This window comes from Scardinius erythrophthalmus (assembly GCF_964197995.2).
Source record: "Scardinius erythrophthalmus genome assembly, chromosome: 25".
Classification (NCBI taxonomy): Eukaryota; Metazoa; Chordata; class Actinopteri; order Cypriniformes; family Leuciscidae; genus Scardinius; species Scardinius erythrophthalmus.
In genome coordinates this window covers 21551551-21567202 of record NC_138245.1, presented here as the reverse complement: position 1 = coordinate 21567202, position 15652 = coordinate 21551551, and the positions used below count along the sequence as shown (strand labels likewise).

The 15652-nt window shown below is 38.2% G+C and overlaps 1 protein-coding gene across 4 annotated transcripts in view; it reads left to right on the top strand.

Annotated features, from left to right (window-relative positions):
- The window catches only part of kaznb (kazrin, periplakin interacting protein b), a 166017-nt gene that overhangs the window by 129417 nt on the left and 20948 nt on the right, over window positions 1-15652 (top strand). For 3 of the 4 annotated variants that reach the window (XM_081357171.1, XM_081357170.1, XM_081357172.1), the window contains one exon: window positions 2506-2613. In XM_081357171.1, the coding sequence (XP_081213297.1) occupies window positions 2506-2613 (108 nt within the window). Of the gene's footprint in view, window positions 1-2505; window positions 2614-5559; window positions 5788-15652 lie in introns of those variants that run through there. The other variant, XM_081357173.1, reaches the window with a different exon arrangement.

Below are 15652 nucleotides of genomic sequence, written 5' to 3'. Positions count from 1 at the left end.
CAAGTGAAATATGGCGTCTACCCAGTGACTAAGGTCCATTAAACATATTTGTATGGATGGTTTTCACTTCTGCCAAAGGATGTGATCAAAGGTTAATGCGAAAGAGAGATATCTTTGAGTATCAGTGCAACCTGCTATACAAACCATAGGGTTGTTGTTGTTGTTTTTTAAGAAAGGTTTGACAGCTTCTATATCCTGGGACCTTTTCATTGTTATGAGTAATTTCTTCAACTTTCAGTGAGAAGATCTGTAATGTTACTCAAGTTGGTCAAACAGAGTGTAATTTAACCAGATCATAGTTCCATAAGGTGCTTCAGTCAATACAGAGATATTTTATACTAAGAGCATTAGGTTAGGGGTCAGTTAACCTCTCAGTGCACCATTGCCTAGTTTTGTCTTTACTTTCTACTTAAACAGGTAGCTATTATGGTGATGATTGTTAATTTTCTCCATTTATTAAACTGCCTCAGTGTACCAAAAGATTAAGCCTTGAATAATGTGCTGCACTTTACAGCTTCATCTTAATATATACAAAAACTTATGCACAAATACCTTGCACAAGTAAATGAAAAGGCTATTTCAATGTCCTCAATATGCATTAAATGGTTCATTTGGCTTTGTCATGCCATTAGTAACCCAGCAGAGCACAGATGTGTGAAGAGCCCTCTTAGATACAGAATATTTTCGGTCCATAACGAAAGCTTTCAATCAATACCTTGTTACCAAGAAGCATCTGTAGAACTGGGCAGACATAAAAAGCAGAAATGTAAATTCAGTCATTCATCCATTGACCCATGACTGAAAATGGACCCCTCTTGGCTTCAGGGTTCCCACGCTTTTTAAACAAACTTTTTTAGTTGTTCCATGTCATTCCAGTCTATTTTTAAAAAGTAATTTTTAGAGAGTGTAATCACAATGAATATTTCCAAACTGATGAAATATTTTTAAAATCTGTATTAGTTTCCCAATTCCTGATACTTTTCCATGACCGTGCACCTATATCTCAGGGTTCCTCAACAGTCAGTCTGCAAACCCTAGAGGGTCCATGGCTTTGCTGTAAGGAGTCCGCCAATTTTTGTTTGATCCCAAACAATGTTTTGTCAAAAAAAGGGGGTTAAATTAAAGATTATTATGATAATAGACCTTGATTTAACCGATTGTTTTCCCCCACAAACGTTAGAATTTTTACAATAATATATTTTTTAATAATAATACATTTAATAATAATAATAATTACAAAATTGGAGTTAATCAAATGTGATGCTGCTGCTTATGGGAAAGGTCCACGAGCCAGGACTTGAACTCGGGTCGCCCGAAGCACAACGGCGCTACATGTCGGAGCACTTGCCCACGAGGCTATCGGCACCGACTAGAATGCAAGTTTTATACAATATGTAACGGGGGTCTCCTAATACACTGGGGGTCCTTGGGCTGAAAAAGTTTGAAGACCCCTGCTTTAGTTAGTAAAGTGCACTGTAGGATGAGGACCAGCATTTAGACAGGATGGGGAAAAAAAAGGAATTTGCTGTGTAACATGTCTGAGTACAGATTAAGTCACATTAGGGGCTTTGTAAGTGTGAGCAGGTAACAGGAGCAGATACAGAGACACAGAGAAAAGGGCACTTCAATTAGCAGCATCAGTTCAGGTGTGCAGCCAGCTGTGAAGTCTGAGTCACGAGAGGGAGGGGAAGAAAGAACAGGCAGTGCTGAGATGGTATCTGTTAAAGGGAATGGCAAAGAATGAATGCTGTCTGACATAATGATGTGGAAAATGACAAGCACCATTTCATATCTCCTGTCAAAGCCTGTGGTAATTGACACACAATGCACACAATTCCTCACGGAAGTGACATACCGGCACTCTCCATGTCGGCGTCAGGTGGTGTAAGGTGTGTGATATGACAAAGGAGCCATTTATTTATGATGCTCATGATATAGTCTGTTGAAAAATCGGTACGCCGCCCTTGTTCCTTCCACACAGGTACACAGAAATCCCTTGTGGCTTCTGAGAACCTTACGATGTTACCGTGCGGAGGAAGATGATTGATGGTGGTTGTAAATCTCAGCACTCTCTCGTCCTCATCAAACGAACATTGTTAGCTTTTTTTCCTCTTCTTTTTCAGATCCGAGGGAAAATCGTGATTTGGTGTGTTGTTCGTTGCACTGTACATGAAATTGCTACCTGTCACTTTCAATGCACATTGATTACGGCTACGGCGTGGGCCGCGGACGGAGGATGATTATTTGTCTTTAAAAGCCATTCAGTGGATGTGGCACTTCTGCGTGGTGCGTGTCACTGTTTCAGAGTTAATTACAGATGAGCAGTAATAGCTGCGAGATGCTCGGTGACTCACGAGCCGGAGTCGCTCCGACACACTCCGCACGCCTTTCTTGTAGGAGGCCTGCACTTTGCCGCCCTCGGCCACTTACGAAGACAAAAATGTCAAACCTCTCAGTTAGCTCAAACCTGAACAAGCTCAAATCTTTTGTCTTTCTGTCTTGCAGAGCCTTCGGTCCACCACCGGCAGAAGGCATTGGTTTCTGATCTCACTTTCCAGACAGGCATGTCGAGCTTGATGGACTTCGGCACTCCAGATTCTTCACTTGACAAGGGTAAGATGACCAAATATGCATAAGCACAATATTGCGATCATGCCTAGTAGTAATTTTCCACAGGCTGTGAACATGCGGAGCTCGGGTAATTCATCACAATGCTGAATGGCAATAAAACAAAACCATTGTCCTGTGGATTTTCAGCCTCTCCCCAGCTCATGTGTTTGCGAGGAGCAAAGCGTATGCGACTAAAGAAACGCACTTCTACAAATTGCGAGAGAGTCATCTTGTAAGAAAACAAAAAAGCTTTGTCTGATTCATATAATGTCACCCGCTGTGGGGAGGCGTCATTATGAAGTGTATTGATTAAACTGGAAATTGAACAGAATCTCTAAGTCTTATTCTAGACATCCCATTTTCCACACATAATGACGCCTGTTACTCTCTATTGCCTTTCCTCCAGAGTGCTGTCCTCCTAAATCATAATCTTTATGTCTTTATCAAAGCCAGCATCACAAAGAAGCCAAACTACCCTCTTAGGATGATAGAGGGTCTTCATTTTAACCAGTAGCAGGAATAATTTTCGACTTCACTCGGGCTGATGGCAAACTCTGAATGCTAATATATTGCAAGCACCCACAGCATGGGTTCGTATGTGCTTTATACTAGTAATATACATACTAATTTGTATTAGTATGTACAGTCTATTCTGTTTTATTTTATTTTATTCTACTCTTTTATGGACATTTCTTTTATTCTCTTTTATTCTGTTTGTTCTGCTATGTTCATTTCAGTTTTCTTTTTCAATTTCTGTTCTTTTTTTCTATTTTGTTTTGCTGTTCATTTCTGTTTAGATTAATCAATAGATAACTGACTGATAACATTGCCTGCTGCTTAGCTGTTTTTATGTATGTTTAATTGCAGTATTATGTTTATGTTGGCATTAAATCTGGCCATATACAGTACCAACAATGCCATGGTATATATCAAAGTATCATGGTATTTTCTAATGATAGCCATAAGTATAGCCAATGCTATACCATGGTACTGTCACAGGTTTTTGGTAAGAGCTGTTCCATTTTATCTTATTCTTTCTCTTTCTCTTTGGATTTTTTTCTATTCTTTTCCCTTGTGTTGCTCGTTTCACCCTGTGTGAAAAGCATTATTGATGTTGTGCTTGCTGTCAGTACTTCATTACTCCCAGCCGAGCCTTAAATTGTTTTGAAAGATAACGCTCGGTCTGCCAGGCAACTGTATCTATGCAGTTGAGAAATAAAAGGAAGCAGGCAGCCATATTAGAGCTCCTTTAATGTACTAAATTCATTACGTTCAGCCTCATGTGCTCATACAAGCTCACTTATGTGCAACACAACGACTTGAGAGAAAGACTCAGTGGTTGAGCTTTCCCTGATGGACACACGTACATTTAATCAACACGCAACAAACTTGGGCACATCCTGTGTTATATATTAGGGCAGTCACTCATTCATTACACAAACAGCATATGCTTTATATTATCACATTGAGTTGTTTGTGTACAAATTGGTAATTATTTCCCCAGCAGGCACTCTGAACTCAGCACCAGCATTCTGGTCTTTAAGAGAGAGTGATAAAAGGAGAGATGAGTCAGTGTTAAGACCCTAAGAGTCCTTGAGTCCTCTTGTCCGGCTGTGTGTGAGACTGCCACTCGGCTGTAGGTTGAAGCCTGTGCACTGTGACAGAGAGTGGGCCCCTATCTGCCAGTGACTCCATTAGCTCTATGAGACAGGAGACACTCATCCAGACCTTTATCTGACAATACGTCCCACAGATCCCTGCATGAAGTCCGCTGCAAGGAATTATGGGATGTGGATGGAAAAAGATCATGGATTGCGGAAACGGTGTGGGGTGTCTGCTTCACAAACAGTGTTTTTACCTACACGTTATTGCTATTTCTGTGTTGCAAACATCCAATAATAACACAAGTACAGGGATCAAAGTTTATAGTCTGGATATAAACACTGATGTTGTGGCAGCGATCAAAATATAATAGATATAAGGTGTGATATCACACTGATTGTTGACAAGTCTTTAAGAGATATTTTAACAAAAAGGACAATTCTACCATCCCTTAGTCTCCCTCATGTTGTTCCAAATTCTTTTCAAATTTTTTCCATGAAAGGAGAACTGAAGCAGAATGTCCTGCATGCTCTTTCCTATACAATAAAAATGAACAGCTCTGTAAATGACTAAAAAGCACCATAAAAGGATCAGAAAAGTATTTAATTTTATTTTATTAGAATTTTCAGCTAATTTTGAATAAAACTTTAGCAATCCTAATCCAGGACATTTCCTGGATTCTTTTTTTATGTAAAAAAAAAAAAAAAGAGCATTATAAAAGGATCAAAAAGTAGTCCATATGGTTTATTTTATTTTATTTTGTCGTTCTTACTGTCAGTTTGATCTATTAGGTTTGTTAATTGTAATAAAGTGAATGCTCCAAAAATGATACAAAAAAAGCATAACTTGTTTAGTATAGTATGTTAGCTTATGATTTTTGGAGCCCTAAAGATTTAGTCCCCATTCACTTTCATTGAATGACAAAGAGCAGCATTCATGCTGCTAATCTTCTCTTTTTGTGTTCCGTGTAAATATAAAATTCATACTGGTTTGATTTAGTAAATGATGACAGAATTCAAATTTTTGGGTGAACTGTTCCTTTAACATTAGAGAACAGAGAGCAGTCTATCTGTGTCTTGTTTCCACCATTAGATGGAGCTGCAGGGCCACTTTAGAGAGACTCACCTGCCCTCTCACCTGATCAGAAAAGCTATTTGTCTCCTCCCCCTGTCCTATGAATGCATCTGTTCATACAAGGCTGGGAAAAGCAGTGTCATTCCCTTTTTGAACTCTCTGCACCTTTTAGGCCGAGAGGAGTGTGTGTGTGTGAGTATAGGAAGAGTGTAGAGGGGGTGGGGAACTTCAGAAAACGCCTTAGAGAAACTCCCAGAACTGGTATACAGGCTCACAGAGGAAGGCGGCTCAAACTTGTTTATACTCACTCGGGAACCCCTCCCTAGTAACCTGTCAGGGAGGAGCGCGCGGACTGTGGTTGGAGTGAACAGTGTACCTGTGTGTGCGGGAGGTTTAGTTGAGTTTTCTTGCTATGAGAAAAAGCACCGGCGCTGAAAGTGGAGCCTGCCGGAGCCGGCACTGCGGGAGTCATGAGATCTGAAAGAGAGGAGGGCAGACCAGGTGAGTGTTTGCGTGTGTACGAGAGCTCAAGATGGAAACTACAGCAGTTACGCACCACTGAATCATATAACCAGCTGACCAGGCATGTAAATCTGTATGTGTTACGATGCACAGGGGCTTGTCACGTGTGTCAGCAAGTGTTGGGACACATGTAGGATATTGGATGACCTGTAACAGTGATTCCCAGCCAGGAGGTTCTTTGGAAAGATTTTGCTTTGTTCAAGCTACTGTATAAGACGAAAACTGTGACTTAAAATACTAATATTATGGCTGCTAGAAGCTTAAAAAACTTACTGATATTAAATCTCATGATTTAAGTGAACACATTCAGTTCCTTTTTGAAGAAAAATAGTAGGTTATAATAGAAATTTAAAAAGAGAATATTTCAGGTTTTGTGTCATTATGGACTTAGTGATGGGGAACATAATTCAAAAAAGTGACCTATATCCCATACTGCCGATTTAACCTTTTCTACTTTGATAGATGACCACCTTTTGGACTATTTGATGAGTCAAGGACATACAAACAAAGCATGTGGTTGTCTTTAATTTCATGTAATCTTGAGTAATACTATGATTTACCATGTGTGACGTGTAGCTCTTACCCAGCAATCAGCTGCAATTACGTTAGTGACACATATGTTGTTTGTGAGAGCATATGAGATTGCGATCATAAAGTAGCATCATTCTCTGTGTTTATGTGGGAATATATGCGCAACGCATCCCTTAATCAGACCCATAATCTGTCACAATAATCTGCTTTAAATGTATGAAAATGATCAGAGTGATCGTGTGAAATGTTTCCGTGATATGTTGTAAAAACGGCGAAATAAAAAAAGAAAAACATTTCATTATCTGTTTTTTTTTTATTTTATTTTTTTATTAACTTTTATTTTCAAAGTGGAAACATTTTATGGCCATTTCCCAAGCTTTTTGCAATCTCTGGTTTCAGTCCGTTGTGACATTTTAAAATCTTTACAATCCTCTCTCATTGGTTTACTCACAAAACCATTAAAGCTGATCTGGAATCAGCCGTTGTTTGTACGTCTATAGTGGATAGTAATAATACCCGCGTCTTCTCCACACCCCGCTAAATCAACACTGTGAGACTGATCTTTACACTCCTTATTCAAAGTCTAACAACAGACCCAGCAGGAACTTATGGATCATATTTAGGCACTTGGATAGTTGCCATCGGCAAAACGGGAGGAATGCAAACCATGCATACAGCTTACACAACATTACACTGCATCATAGTGCACATAGTTTGAATTTACGCTCATGAAGATAATTATATAGGTGATTAATGTGTGAGGTGTCTTATGAAGTCAGGTTTCATCAAAAGCTGCTCAGCTTTTGAATGCTTGTTGTATTATCTGATTCATTGGAATCTAAGTGTTTGATGTTGATGGTATGACAGTGCAGCTTGTGCCTTTGAAAGTCTTTACAGTAGGGTAGTATTGTTTTTGACTGAATGATTGAATTTTATTTCGTTCTTCCTTAAAGGGATACTTCAGGATTTAGCATTAAGCTTTGTATTAGTAGAAAACCAGTAGTATTTTCGAATTACCATGCTTTCCGCCCTCATATCCCCCTGAGACAAGAGATTTATGTATTTTTTGTCTGGAAGAAATCCTTCGATGACGCAAAAATCGTCATTTTGCGTCATCGGAGGATTTTCTGGCCAGAGGCTAAAGACTACAGCCAGTAGATGGCGTTGTTCCGCATGTTTTCAGCCCGCCCATAGGAGGTGGGATCTCACTCACAGAATGTACACAGTGTCAGCTCAGCCGTCTTTCTTTGGAAGCTAAGCTAGCAGGCTTTTGTTCTGTGAAGAAAGCTGAATAGTGAGAAAGCTAAGTAAGTAGGGTTACCTATCCAACTTTTCCCGGACTTGTCCGGCCGTCGAGATTGTTCAAAATGTACGGGATTCAGCTTTTGCTTTCTGCGGTCGCCATTCATTGTTTATATGCACCGCTTTTGTTTCAATCTAACTGTATTCATTCCGATCGGTGAATCTGAATGTAGTGTTTACATGAACGCTAAACAATATCGGTTGATGTGCGTTTTACCATTGGTAAGAAAATTCCTGCTCCTCCATGAGAGATGCGCGGCGCGTCTCAGTAATGACGCCACCGGCCTCGCGCCGTTCTCCCGCGACCGTCAGCCTCGTCCTGCTCGCCACAGTAAACATGATGAATGAATGGCGACTGTAGAACGCAAAAGCCGAATCCCGGACATTTTGGGCGATCCCTGGCAAACTCATCACGTAGGCTAAGTTAGCCTTGTTGTTTGTTTTCAACTGCGCTCCCTTACTGGTAGGCGTGGCCTCCTAAGGCAGCGAAGCAAGTGCATTCTGGGAGTTGTTGTCTTTTATCCACATAAGCCAAAAATACATTTTCTGGCTTTTCTCAGTCTAGAAAGCTCCAAATTCAAAAATTTCTTCACATTTCTTCTACTTAAATTACCTATTTTAAATACACATTCATCTTCCCAGAGATGAAGTAACCCTTTAACTTCACCTTAGGACGCTTCCACCATTGCTCTTTGAGATCAGCTAACATTAGACGAGTACATTGGTGCTGATCTGTTGTCAAGAACAAACATGCTGTCATACACAATTGTTGTGTTTGTGTATGGTTTTTGTATCTATGGTAGGGCTGGACAATACAGCAGAGACATACCTGATGATATTCAGCGTATTTAAGTATTTGCACTGAAATGGACTTTCTAGCATGTATTCATATAACTTTAGGGTTATACATTTTTTTTTTATATATAACTCTCTCATGCTCACCAAGCTTGCATATATTTGATCAAAAGGACAGTAAAACAGTAATTTTGTGAAATATTATTACAATTTAAAATAACTCATTTCAAAATTTAACTTATTCCTGTTTGAAAGCAATGCTGAATTTTTCAGCAGTTAACACTATAAACGTCTTAACTGTCACTTGATCAATTTAATGCATTCTTTCTGAATAACAAATCTTACAGAACTTTCAAATGGTAGTGTATTTTTGTAAAACATTTGAATATATATAAAAAAAATTATTTTGCATGATGATAGTAAAAAATGCTAGTTTGAACTGATACCAAAAATGAATCAACTTTTACATTTCACATTAAAGCAGAGAAGCTTGATACTCTTGATAATTCTAATTACTTTTTTGGAACCTATTGTAAAACCTAAAAATCATCACAATATTTAGATTTTTATCTTATTTATTTCTGTCAATTGAAATTGATATTTTAGATATTGCAATTTCTGTTGGTGCAGAAATGCATTTGTGTCTGTTTATTTCATCATTTACAAGTGGACACACAGGTGTACCTGCTATAGTGTCTGTGTGTGTGCTCATAGTCCACTGGTATTTTGAGACTGTTGTGCTACCGGCGCCAACAGGGCTTGGTATGACCTCTGCGGCTCACTGATCTACTTGGTGCCAGTGGTTACGCTCCAAATAGATGAAGATAATGAGTTTGACCCTCCAAGCCCCTGATGCCAGATGGTTCTGTCAAGCTCTGCCCTTCTCTTTCACCCCAGTGTACAAACTACAAGTTCACACCACAGCTCACGGACACGTTTCATGCAGCCAAAACCCTGTCTGGAGCACCCACGCCGACAGCTACTACAAGATGCTGCATTCCATCACCTCGGCCAAATCCACAGGGATTTTGAAGAGAGACACTTCACGTAAGTGTTTGTGTTACGTAACAGAGCAAATGATACGTCCTAAACAAAATAGTGCAGTCAAAAAAAAAACTGTCCAACAGGATTTGCTGCTGCCAAGCTAAATGACAGAACAAAGTGGTTTTATTCCAGTATCAGAGGAAAGCATATGCTTGAGTAGGAGGTGAACAAAAACAACAGTAACAGCGTTTTGAATATTTGAAGTCGATCCATTATCGCTTCACAGTGACTGGCAGGCCAAGTTTCCAAACACGAATTGGGCGTCACGGGCATGTAAATGTGTGCGGACACATGTAAATATCTTTACATCAGAAAGTTTAGAATTATCTATTTTTTGCAGCCAAGCTGCAATAAAACGTTTGTTACAAATTTGAAGGGGTACTTCACCACAGACAAAATGGGCTTTTAATAAAACATGGCTGCCTATAGAGTAGAAAGTTGTTGTTGTTTTTTTTATTCAGTGCTATCTGGCTAGAGAAAACAGATAAAAAAAGGGCTGTTGTCTTGTCTTTGACAAATAGGCAGGAAATCTTTAACACCCATAATGCACTGGGTATGTTGCTGTCCAAAGCCACTCCCACCAGTCTGCTATGAATACGCTTACCAGAGTCAAATACTGCTTTAGTAGGAAATACTTCTTAGCAAACTATTAGTCATAATGGTGTCGACGTGCATTGTTCCCAGGTGCAAGAATTCAAAGAGTAAAGTAGCAGGAGTGAGTTACTTTTGGTTTCCAGTGAAGGATCCAGAGTGTTGCAGGTAGTGGCTAAAGGCCGTGATGGAAACTCTAAAAAAGCTGTGTGTTTGTTGTAGTCAACATAACCACAAACAGTGTTTTAGGCGGGTGGGAAAAACTGAAAGAAACTGTCGTTCTGTCAGTTCCACCCAACCCGCCGAAGTAAAATCTGTTGCCATTTTTTTCATAATGCTCTTTAAAGGGTAGACAAAGTCTGCAACAATTTTCAGTGATAAACCTACTCTAACAATAAGTGTTCTGTTAATAACCCTCTGTCGATCCGACTGTCCGTGAGTGGTGATACAAAAATGTGGAAGTATATTCTGTAGTTTTCACAAAAGCCCTGGAGCTGTCAAAAGAAAGCCCCCTTTGCTGACAAATAAACATGAATTTCTCGGTCCAGGTAACACGGAGAACAAGTAAAAATGGTTCATTTGCATATTCTACCGACATTGTAACAATGCAAAGTGATGTGCATTTTTTAATTGCAAAATTAGTTTCCTCCTAACAACTAATCGGAGCGCTTAATCCCAAATCTAATACAAAGTATAGAGCAGTAATTGATTAATCTAATTTATTTTATTATGAGTTTATTTGTATAAGGAGGTAATCTTAGTTCTCTTATTGTACATAAAAAATATTGCTACTTAAAAATGTACGTACATGCATATAGAGTATATATCCTTTTTCTGTTTATATATATATAAATATATAATGAATCAAAAATGTGCATATACTGTATGCACAGTTTTGAAAGCTTTTCTGTGTAGGCCAATGTTTACTTATTTAAAAAAAAAAAAAAAATCTTAAATACTTTTATTATTTTAGCTAGTAGTGAGTTCCAAAGCTGATGAATTACCAGGAGGGTTTTGGGAACATCACGTTGAGTGTTTATGTATGTGCGTGTTTTGGTCAGGCACTTGGTGCCCATCCGTTGGCATGGCCTAATCTGTCCTTAATGAAAGTGTGAATCAATTACCACTATCTCCAGTTGGCATGGGCAGGCTGAACTTACTTGCAATTTAAACGCAGAGCAATTAATTCAGCACAGCTGTTACCCTCAGATATCCCCACACAGAAGACTGTAGAAACACACACACACACACACACACACACACACACACACAGAGAGAAGGTTTTCTCACTTTTTGCCATCATACATGCAAAATTTGATATGATTCTGCACAGATGCCAACAATACATGTGCTTTTAACACTTCATCTCAAAAGTGTGTTACACACAAGTCAGCTGTATTTTCTTGACAGAAATGCTGGCAATCTCTTCACGTTGCGTGAGTCTTGTAATGCATTTTCATGCATTTATTTTAGCCCTGGCACATGTAGCTTTATCGTAGTATAGCAGCCTACACCTCCTACCATTTTAATACTTATATCACAGCTCTCGATTTTGAAATGTCATTTGACGTGGGTGCTATTTTTGATATAAGCTCTTGTGTAGGTCTTTAAAGAATGCTGAGGTTGATTTTCTTTGCCTATATGGGGCAGCATATTTGGGTCATGTTGGGGTTTTATGTGGAGTACACAAATATTTCATCCGGATTAATAAAAATGTCTTAGAATTATGCATTTCACTTGATGTATTAGTAACAGTGTCGTTTAGCATTTTTGGCAGTTGTTCCAAGGAACAATCCAAATCCAAATCAAGCTGATATTTACTGTTTCTGACAAGCTTGTCTTCTGAGACAGTGTTTTGCAGTTATGGCTTGGCTCACTGTTTACAATTCCATTTACATTAATTAATTTAGCAGATGTTCTTATTCAAAACATCTTACAAATGAGGAATACTAGGGAGATGGTTGTTGTGTGTGAACAAAGTTGTGTGTGTGTGTGTGTGTGTGTGTGTGTGTGTGTGTGTGTGTGTGTGTGTGTGTGTGTGTGTGTGTGTGTGTGTGTGTGTGTGTGTGTGTGTGTGTGTTATATTATATATACTGTTTTATTTTTGCTTTTTGATAGCTTGATAGAAATTACACCAATTGTACAAATAATATCCATATTATTTACCAATAATAATGTATGTGTAATAATGTAAATAATATCTTGATGTGTTAAGCACTTTTAAAACATGTTTCACTTAAGCATGAATTAATGTTAGGTAAAATGTTGGATAATTCATGCAAAGGAAACAAATATTTAAAATATATGTTTTGTTTGCTTTTAATTCATTTAGTTTGATATTAACACAAATAATGAAATATTTGGTAAAGTTATTCTACCAGTGAATTTAATGAATTTGCTGGCATTTCCTTATGAAATAATCTAACTGGCAACTGAATACTCTACTGAAAAAATATGATTATTAATGATGAATACATCTTGTGTGAATTCATTATTTATTTATAAGTTTTTCATTTATGTGTCTTGGTTTTTGACTAGTGATGTGTTTATTTTGTTTCTCTGTTTGTTCAAAAATATATATTCCCCTACAAAAATAGATATTAAAAAATGATCTGTATGAGGTGGTGAAATCATGATATTGTATGTCATATGAAAACACAGAGTTTAAAAATATATATTTTTTGCATCATTTTGTTTGTACCATCTTCTACAAATTGTCATGGAACAAAAATATCTGACGATTTCTGCAAGGAAGACGTGTTGGTTAAGCTAGTTAAGATCCCTGGCCCTCACCCACACAAACATCCTAAATTCAACAGAAGCTGGTCTTTTCAACAGGGCTGTTGTGTAGTATAATGTGAAATGCTAATTTAATTAACCTTTCAAATGTATTTTGTGTTTTCACCAGAGGAGTGATTGACAGGAGATCAGGGAGCCTGTGTGGCTGGATTCACTGCTATCACAGCAGGATAAGAGTCTCACTCTCTACCTCTCTCGACCTCTGCTCTCCTCTCAAGCCACAAACGAGAGCCGTGATTTGTGCTTCTGTAATGTGCTTCTCAGCCTAAGAGGCATTAGCAGCGTGATCCATCAGATGAAGAGTGGCTCTTATCATCAAGGCACCAACCTCTGGTCTCCTTCTGCAGCCCACAGAATCATGTTATGTGCCTGTCAATTATATTCATAATCATCAGAGTCGAACTGCTCGCTAAGAAGCCAGTTATTGGTCCGCTGGGACATAATGTGCCAATAGTTGCCCTGCTTAATGCATGTGCGAGCTATTGAACACCATGCTGTTAAGACCCTGAATCTTTTTCGTTGCACATGAGCGTGTGACACTCACCACATACATTTTCCAGCCTTGTTTTTCAGTATTTAACTATTGAACAAAGGGCCATTCAAAAGAACTCACAGACTGACCTGTAACATTAAAGGCAGATTCCCACAAGTTTTAAAGCATGTAATATCCTCAGAAAGATTTACACTGTTACACCAACCTCCCCAAAGACTGCTGCTTCTCATATATGCGTGGGACGCATACTGCCCAGCTTCTGTATTTGCTGTGAACTTGTGCTCCTAAGCACAAAATGTAAAATATATGCGATGAAAAAGAAAAGTATGTGATGAAACATTCCTTTGCATTGATTAAAATATCTCAAAGGAAAAGCAGAAATCAAAGAGAGCCTTAAGAACAAGATTGAATAGGGTAGAATCAGAATAATCCACTTTAATGATATTCTCTTTTGTGTTTTATCAGTTCACCTTCTCTGACTCACACAGGCTCAGAGCGAGAGGTTTTTTGAACTCTCCACAACATGCTGTTCGCTCATGTTAATGATTAAAACCACTGCAGCTCACCACGAGTCCCATGCTGCTGTATGGTCCTAGACTCCCCCCAAAATGGGCTCTCAAATTTTAACCTCAGGGTTTAGAGCTCCTTAGACGGTCATATCAGAGCCAGCATCAACGCTAGTTTGGGAAAGCATTGTGGGAAAATGCCACAGACACTGTGCCCATGTCTTGAGGAAATGTTTTGCATTTTTTATTAATGGGTTATTTGGGCTTACCGTCACTGTACATCCTTGGTTGATTCATGTTTAATCCATGGTGGATCGTTCCGTTTTATTCACTATGTTGTTTGCATGAACATCATTAAACTCTGACATGTAAAGATGCACTTTGGTTTTGGAGAACCAACTCAGGGATTGATTTCCCTGCTACAAATAATGCTTAGTTTTTCCTCTTCCGCGCATTTTCAGTGATGAATTCACTTTGAGGATTTTTTTTTGTTTTGTTTTTTGAGTTGCCTAAGGACCCAGTTGCGTGTGTGCAGGTTGTTTGGAGACGGTTATACATCAGAACTTGTCTACAGATCCATTGAAACATGCATTCTTGAGTTTAGCCCTTTACAAAATGGTTTATCACAGAACTGCAGAACCGCAGGCCAAAAAGAGATAAAGACAATCCATGGAGTTGAAAATATTGCTGCCGCTACAAGTTTATATAGCTGGTTACTGTCATTATTTTAACTAGCCTATTAAATTAAGTAATCTTCCTCTTTTATGAATGTGATAGAATGAAAATTAAACAAGTGTTTGGTGCTTGATTCAAGTTGGAATAACAGACTTGGCAGAAATTAATTCTAGAAAAATCTTTTACAAATATAAAGTTTAGTAGCTTTTAATGCTTTATATATAGACTCATCCATAGCTATTTTTTCACGGCTCAGTTTTGCTTTGATTTATCCACACATTGAAGCTCATGGTTAGTTTGGCTTTTGAGATGATAAGTGAGATGGAGACATGACGTCAGTGTGAATCGATTGAACTGCATTTTGGGGAATTAGGGGCCTGATTGCTTTTGTGTGTATCAGTCTCAGTTCTCACAGCATGAAGACTCAGATACACTCTCTCCTTTCATGAAGTTCTGATGAGATTTCATGCAACTCTATGAGGGAAGACTCTTCAAATAGACTGAACTCGTATTACAACTTGGTCCTGAATAAAGCAGAATAATTATATATACATTTGGATGCCAGATAATACTTGGATTGATAATTCATTCCTATATTTTTATTACATAAATACTCTGAAATACTTGATTCTGATTGATTTATTCAGCAGTCAGATATTTCCTAATATTCTCTGTCGTCTGTACATTAGTCTTCTCATCTGGGTAACTAAAACCGGCTTTTGTCCCTCGTATCACACCATTGGCTGCGACATCTAATTTATTATGGTGCCATTATATAGTATATTATATAGACTATACTGAAAGTGTATTTATTAATTCACTTTTATTTTTATATTTTAGGTTTTAGTAATTTTGTGTAAATTGTGTAAACTGTGATTTAAATTTCATTGACCAAAAACATTTTTTTTATAGTTTTAGTTAAAGCATTAGTTCACCCAAAAAATGAAAATTCTGTCATTAATCACTGTCCCTCATGATGTTCCAAACCAGTAAGACTTTAGTTCATCTTCGGAACACAAATGAAGATCTTTTTGATGAAATCTGAGAGCTTTCTGTTTCCCATTGACAGCGGACACTTTGTTGCTCTAAAAAGTTCATAGAGATTGTA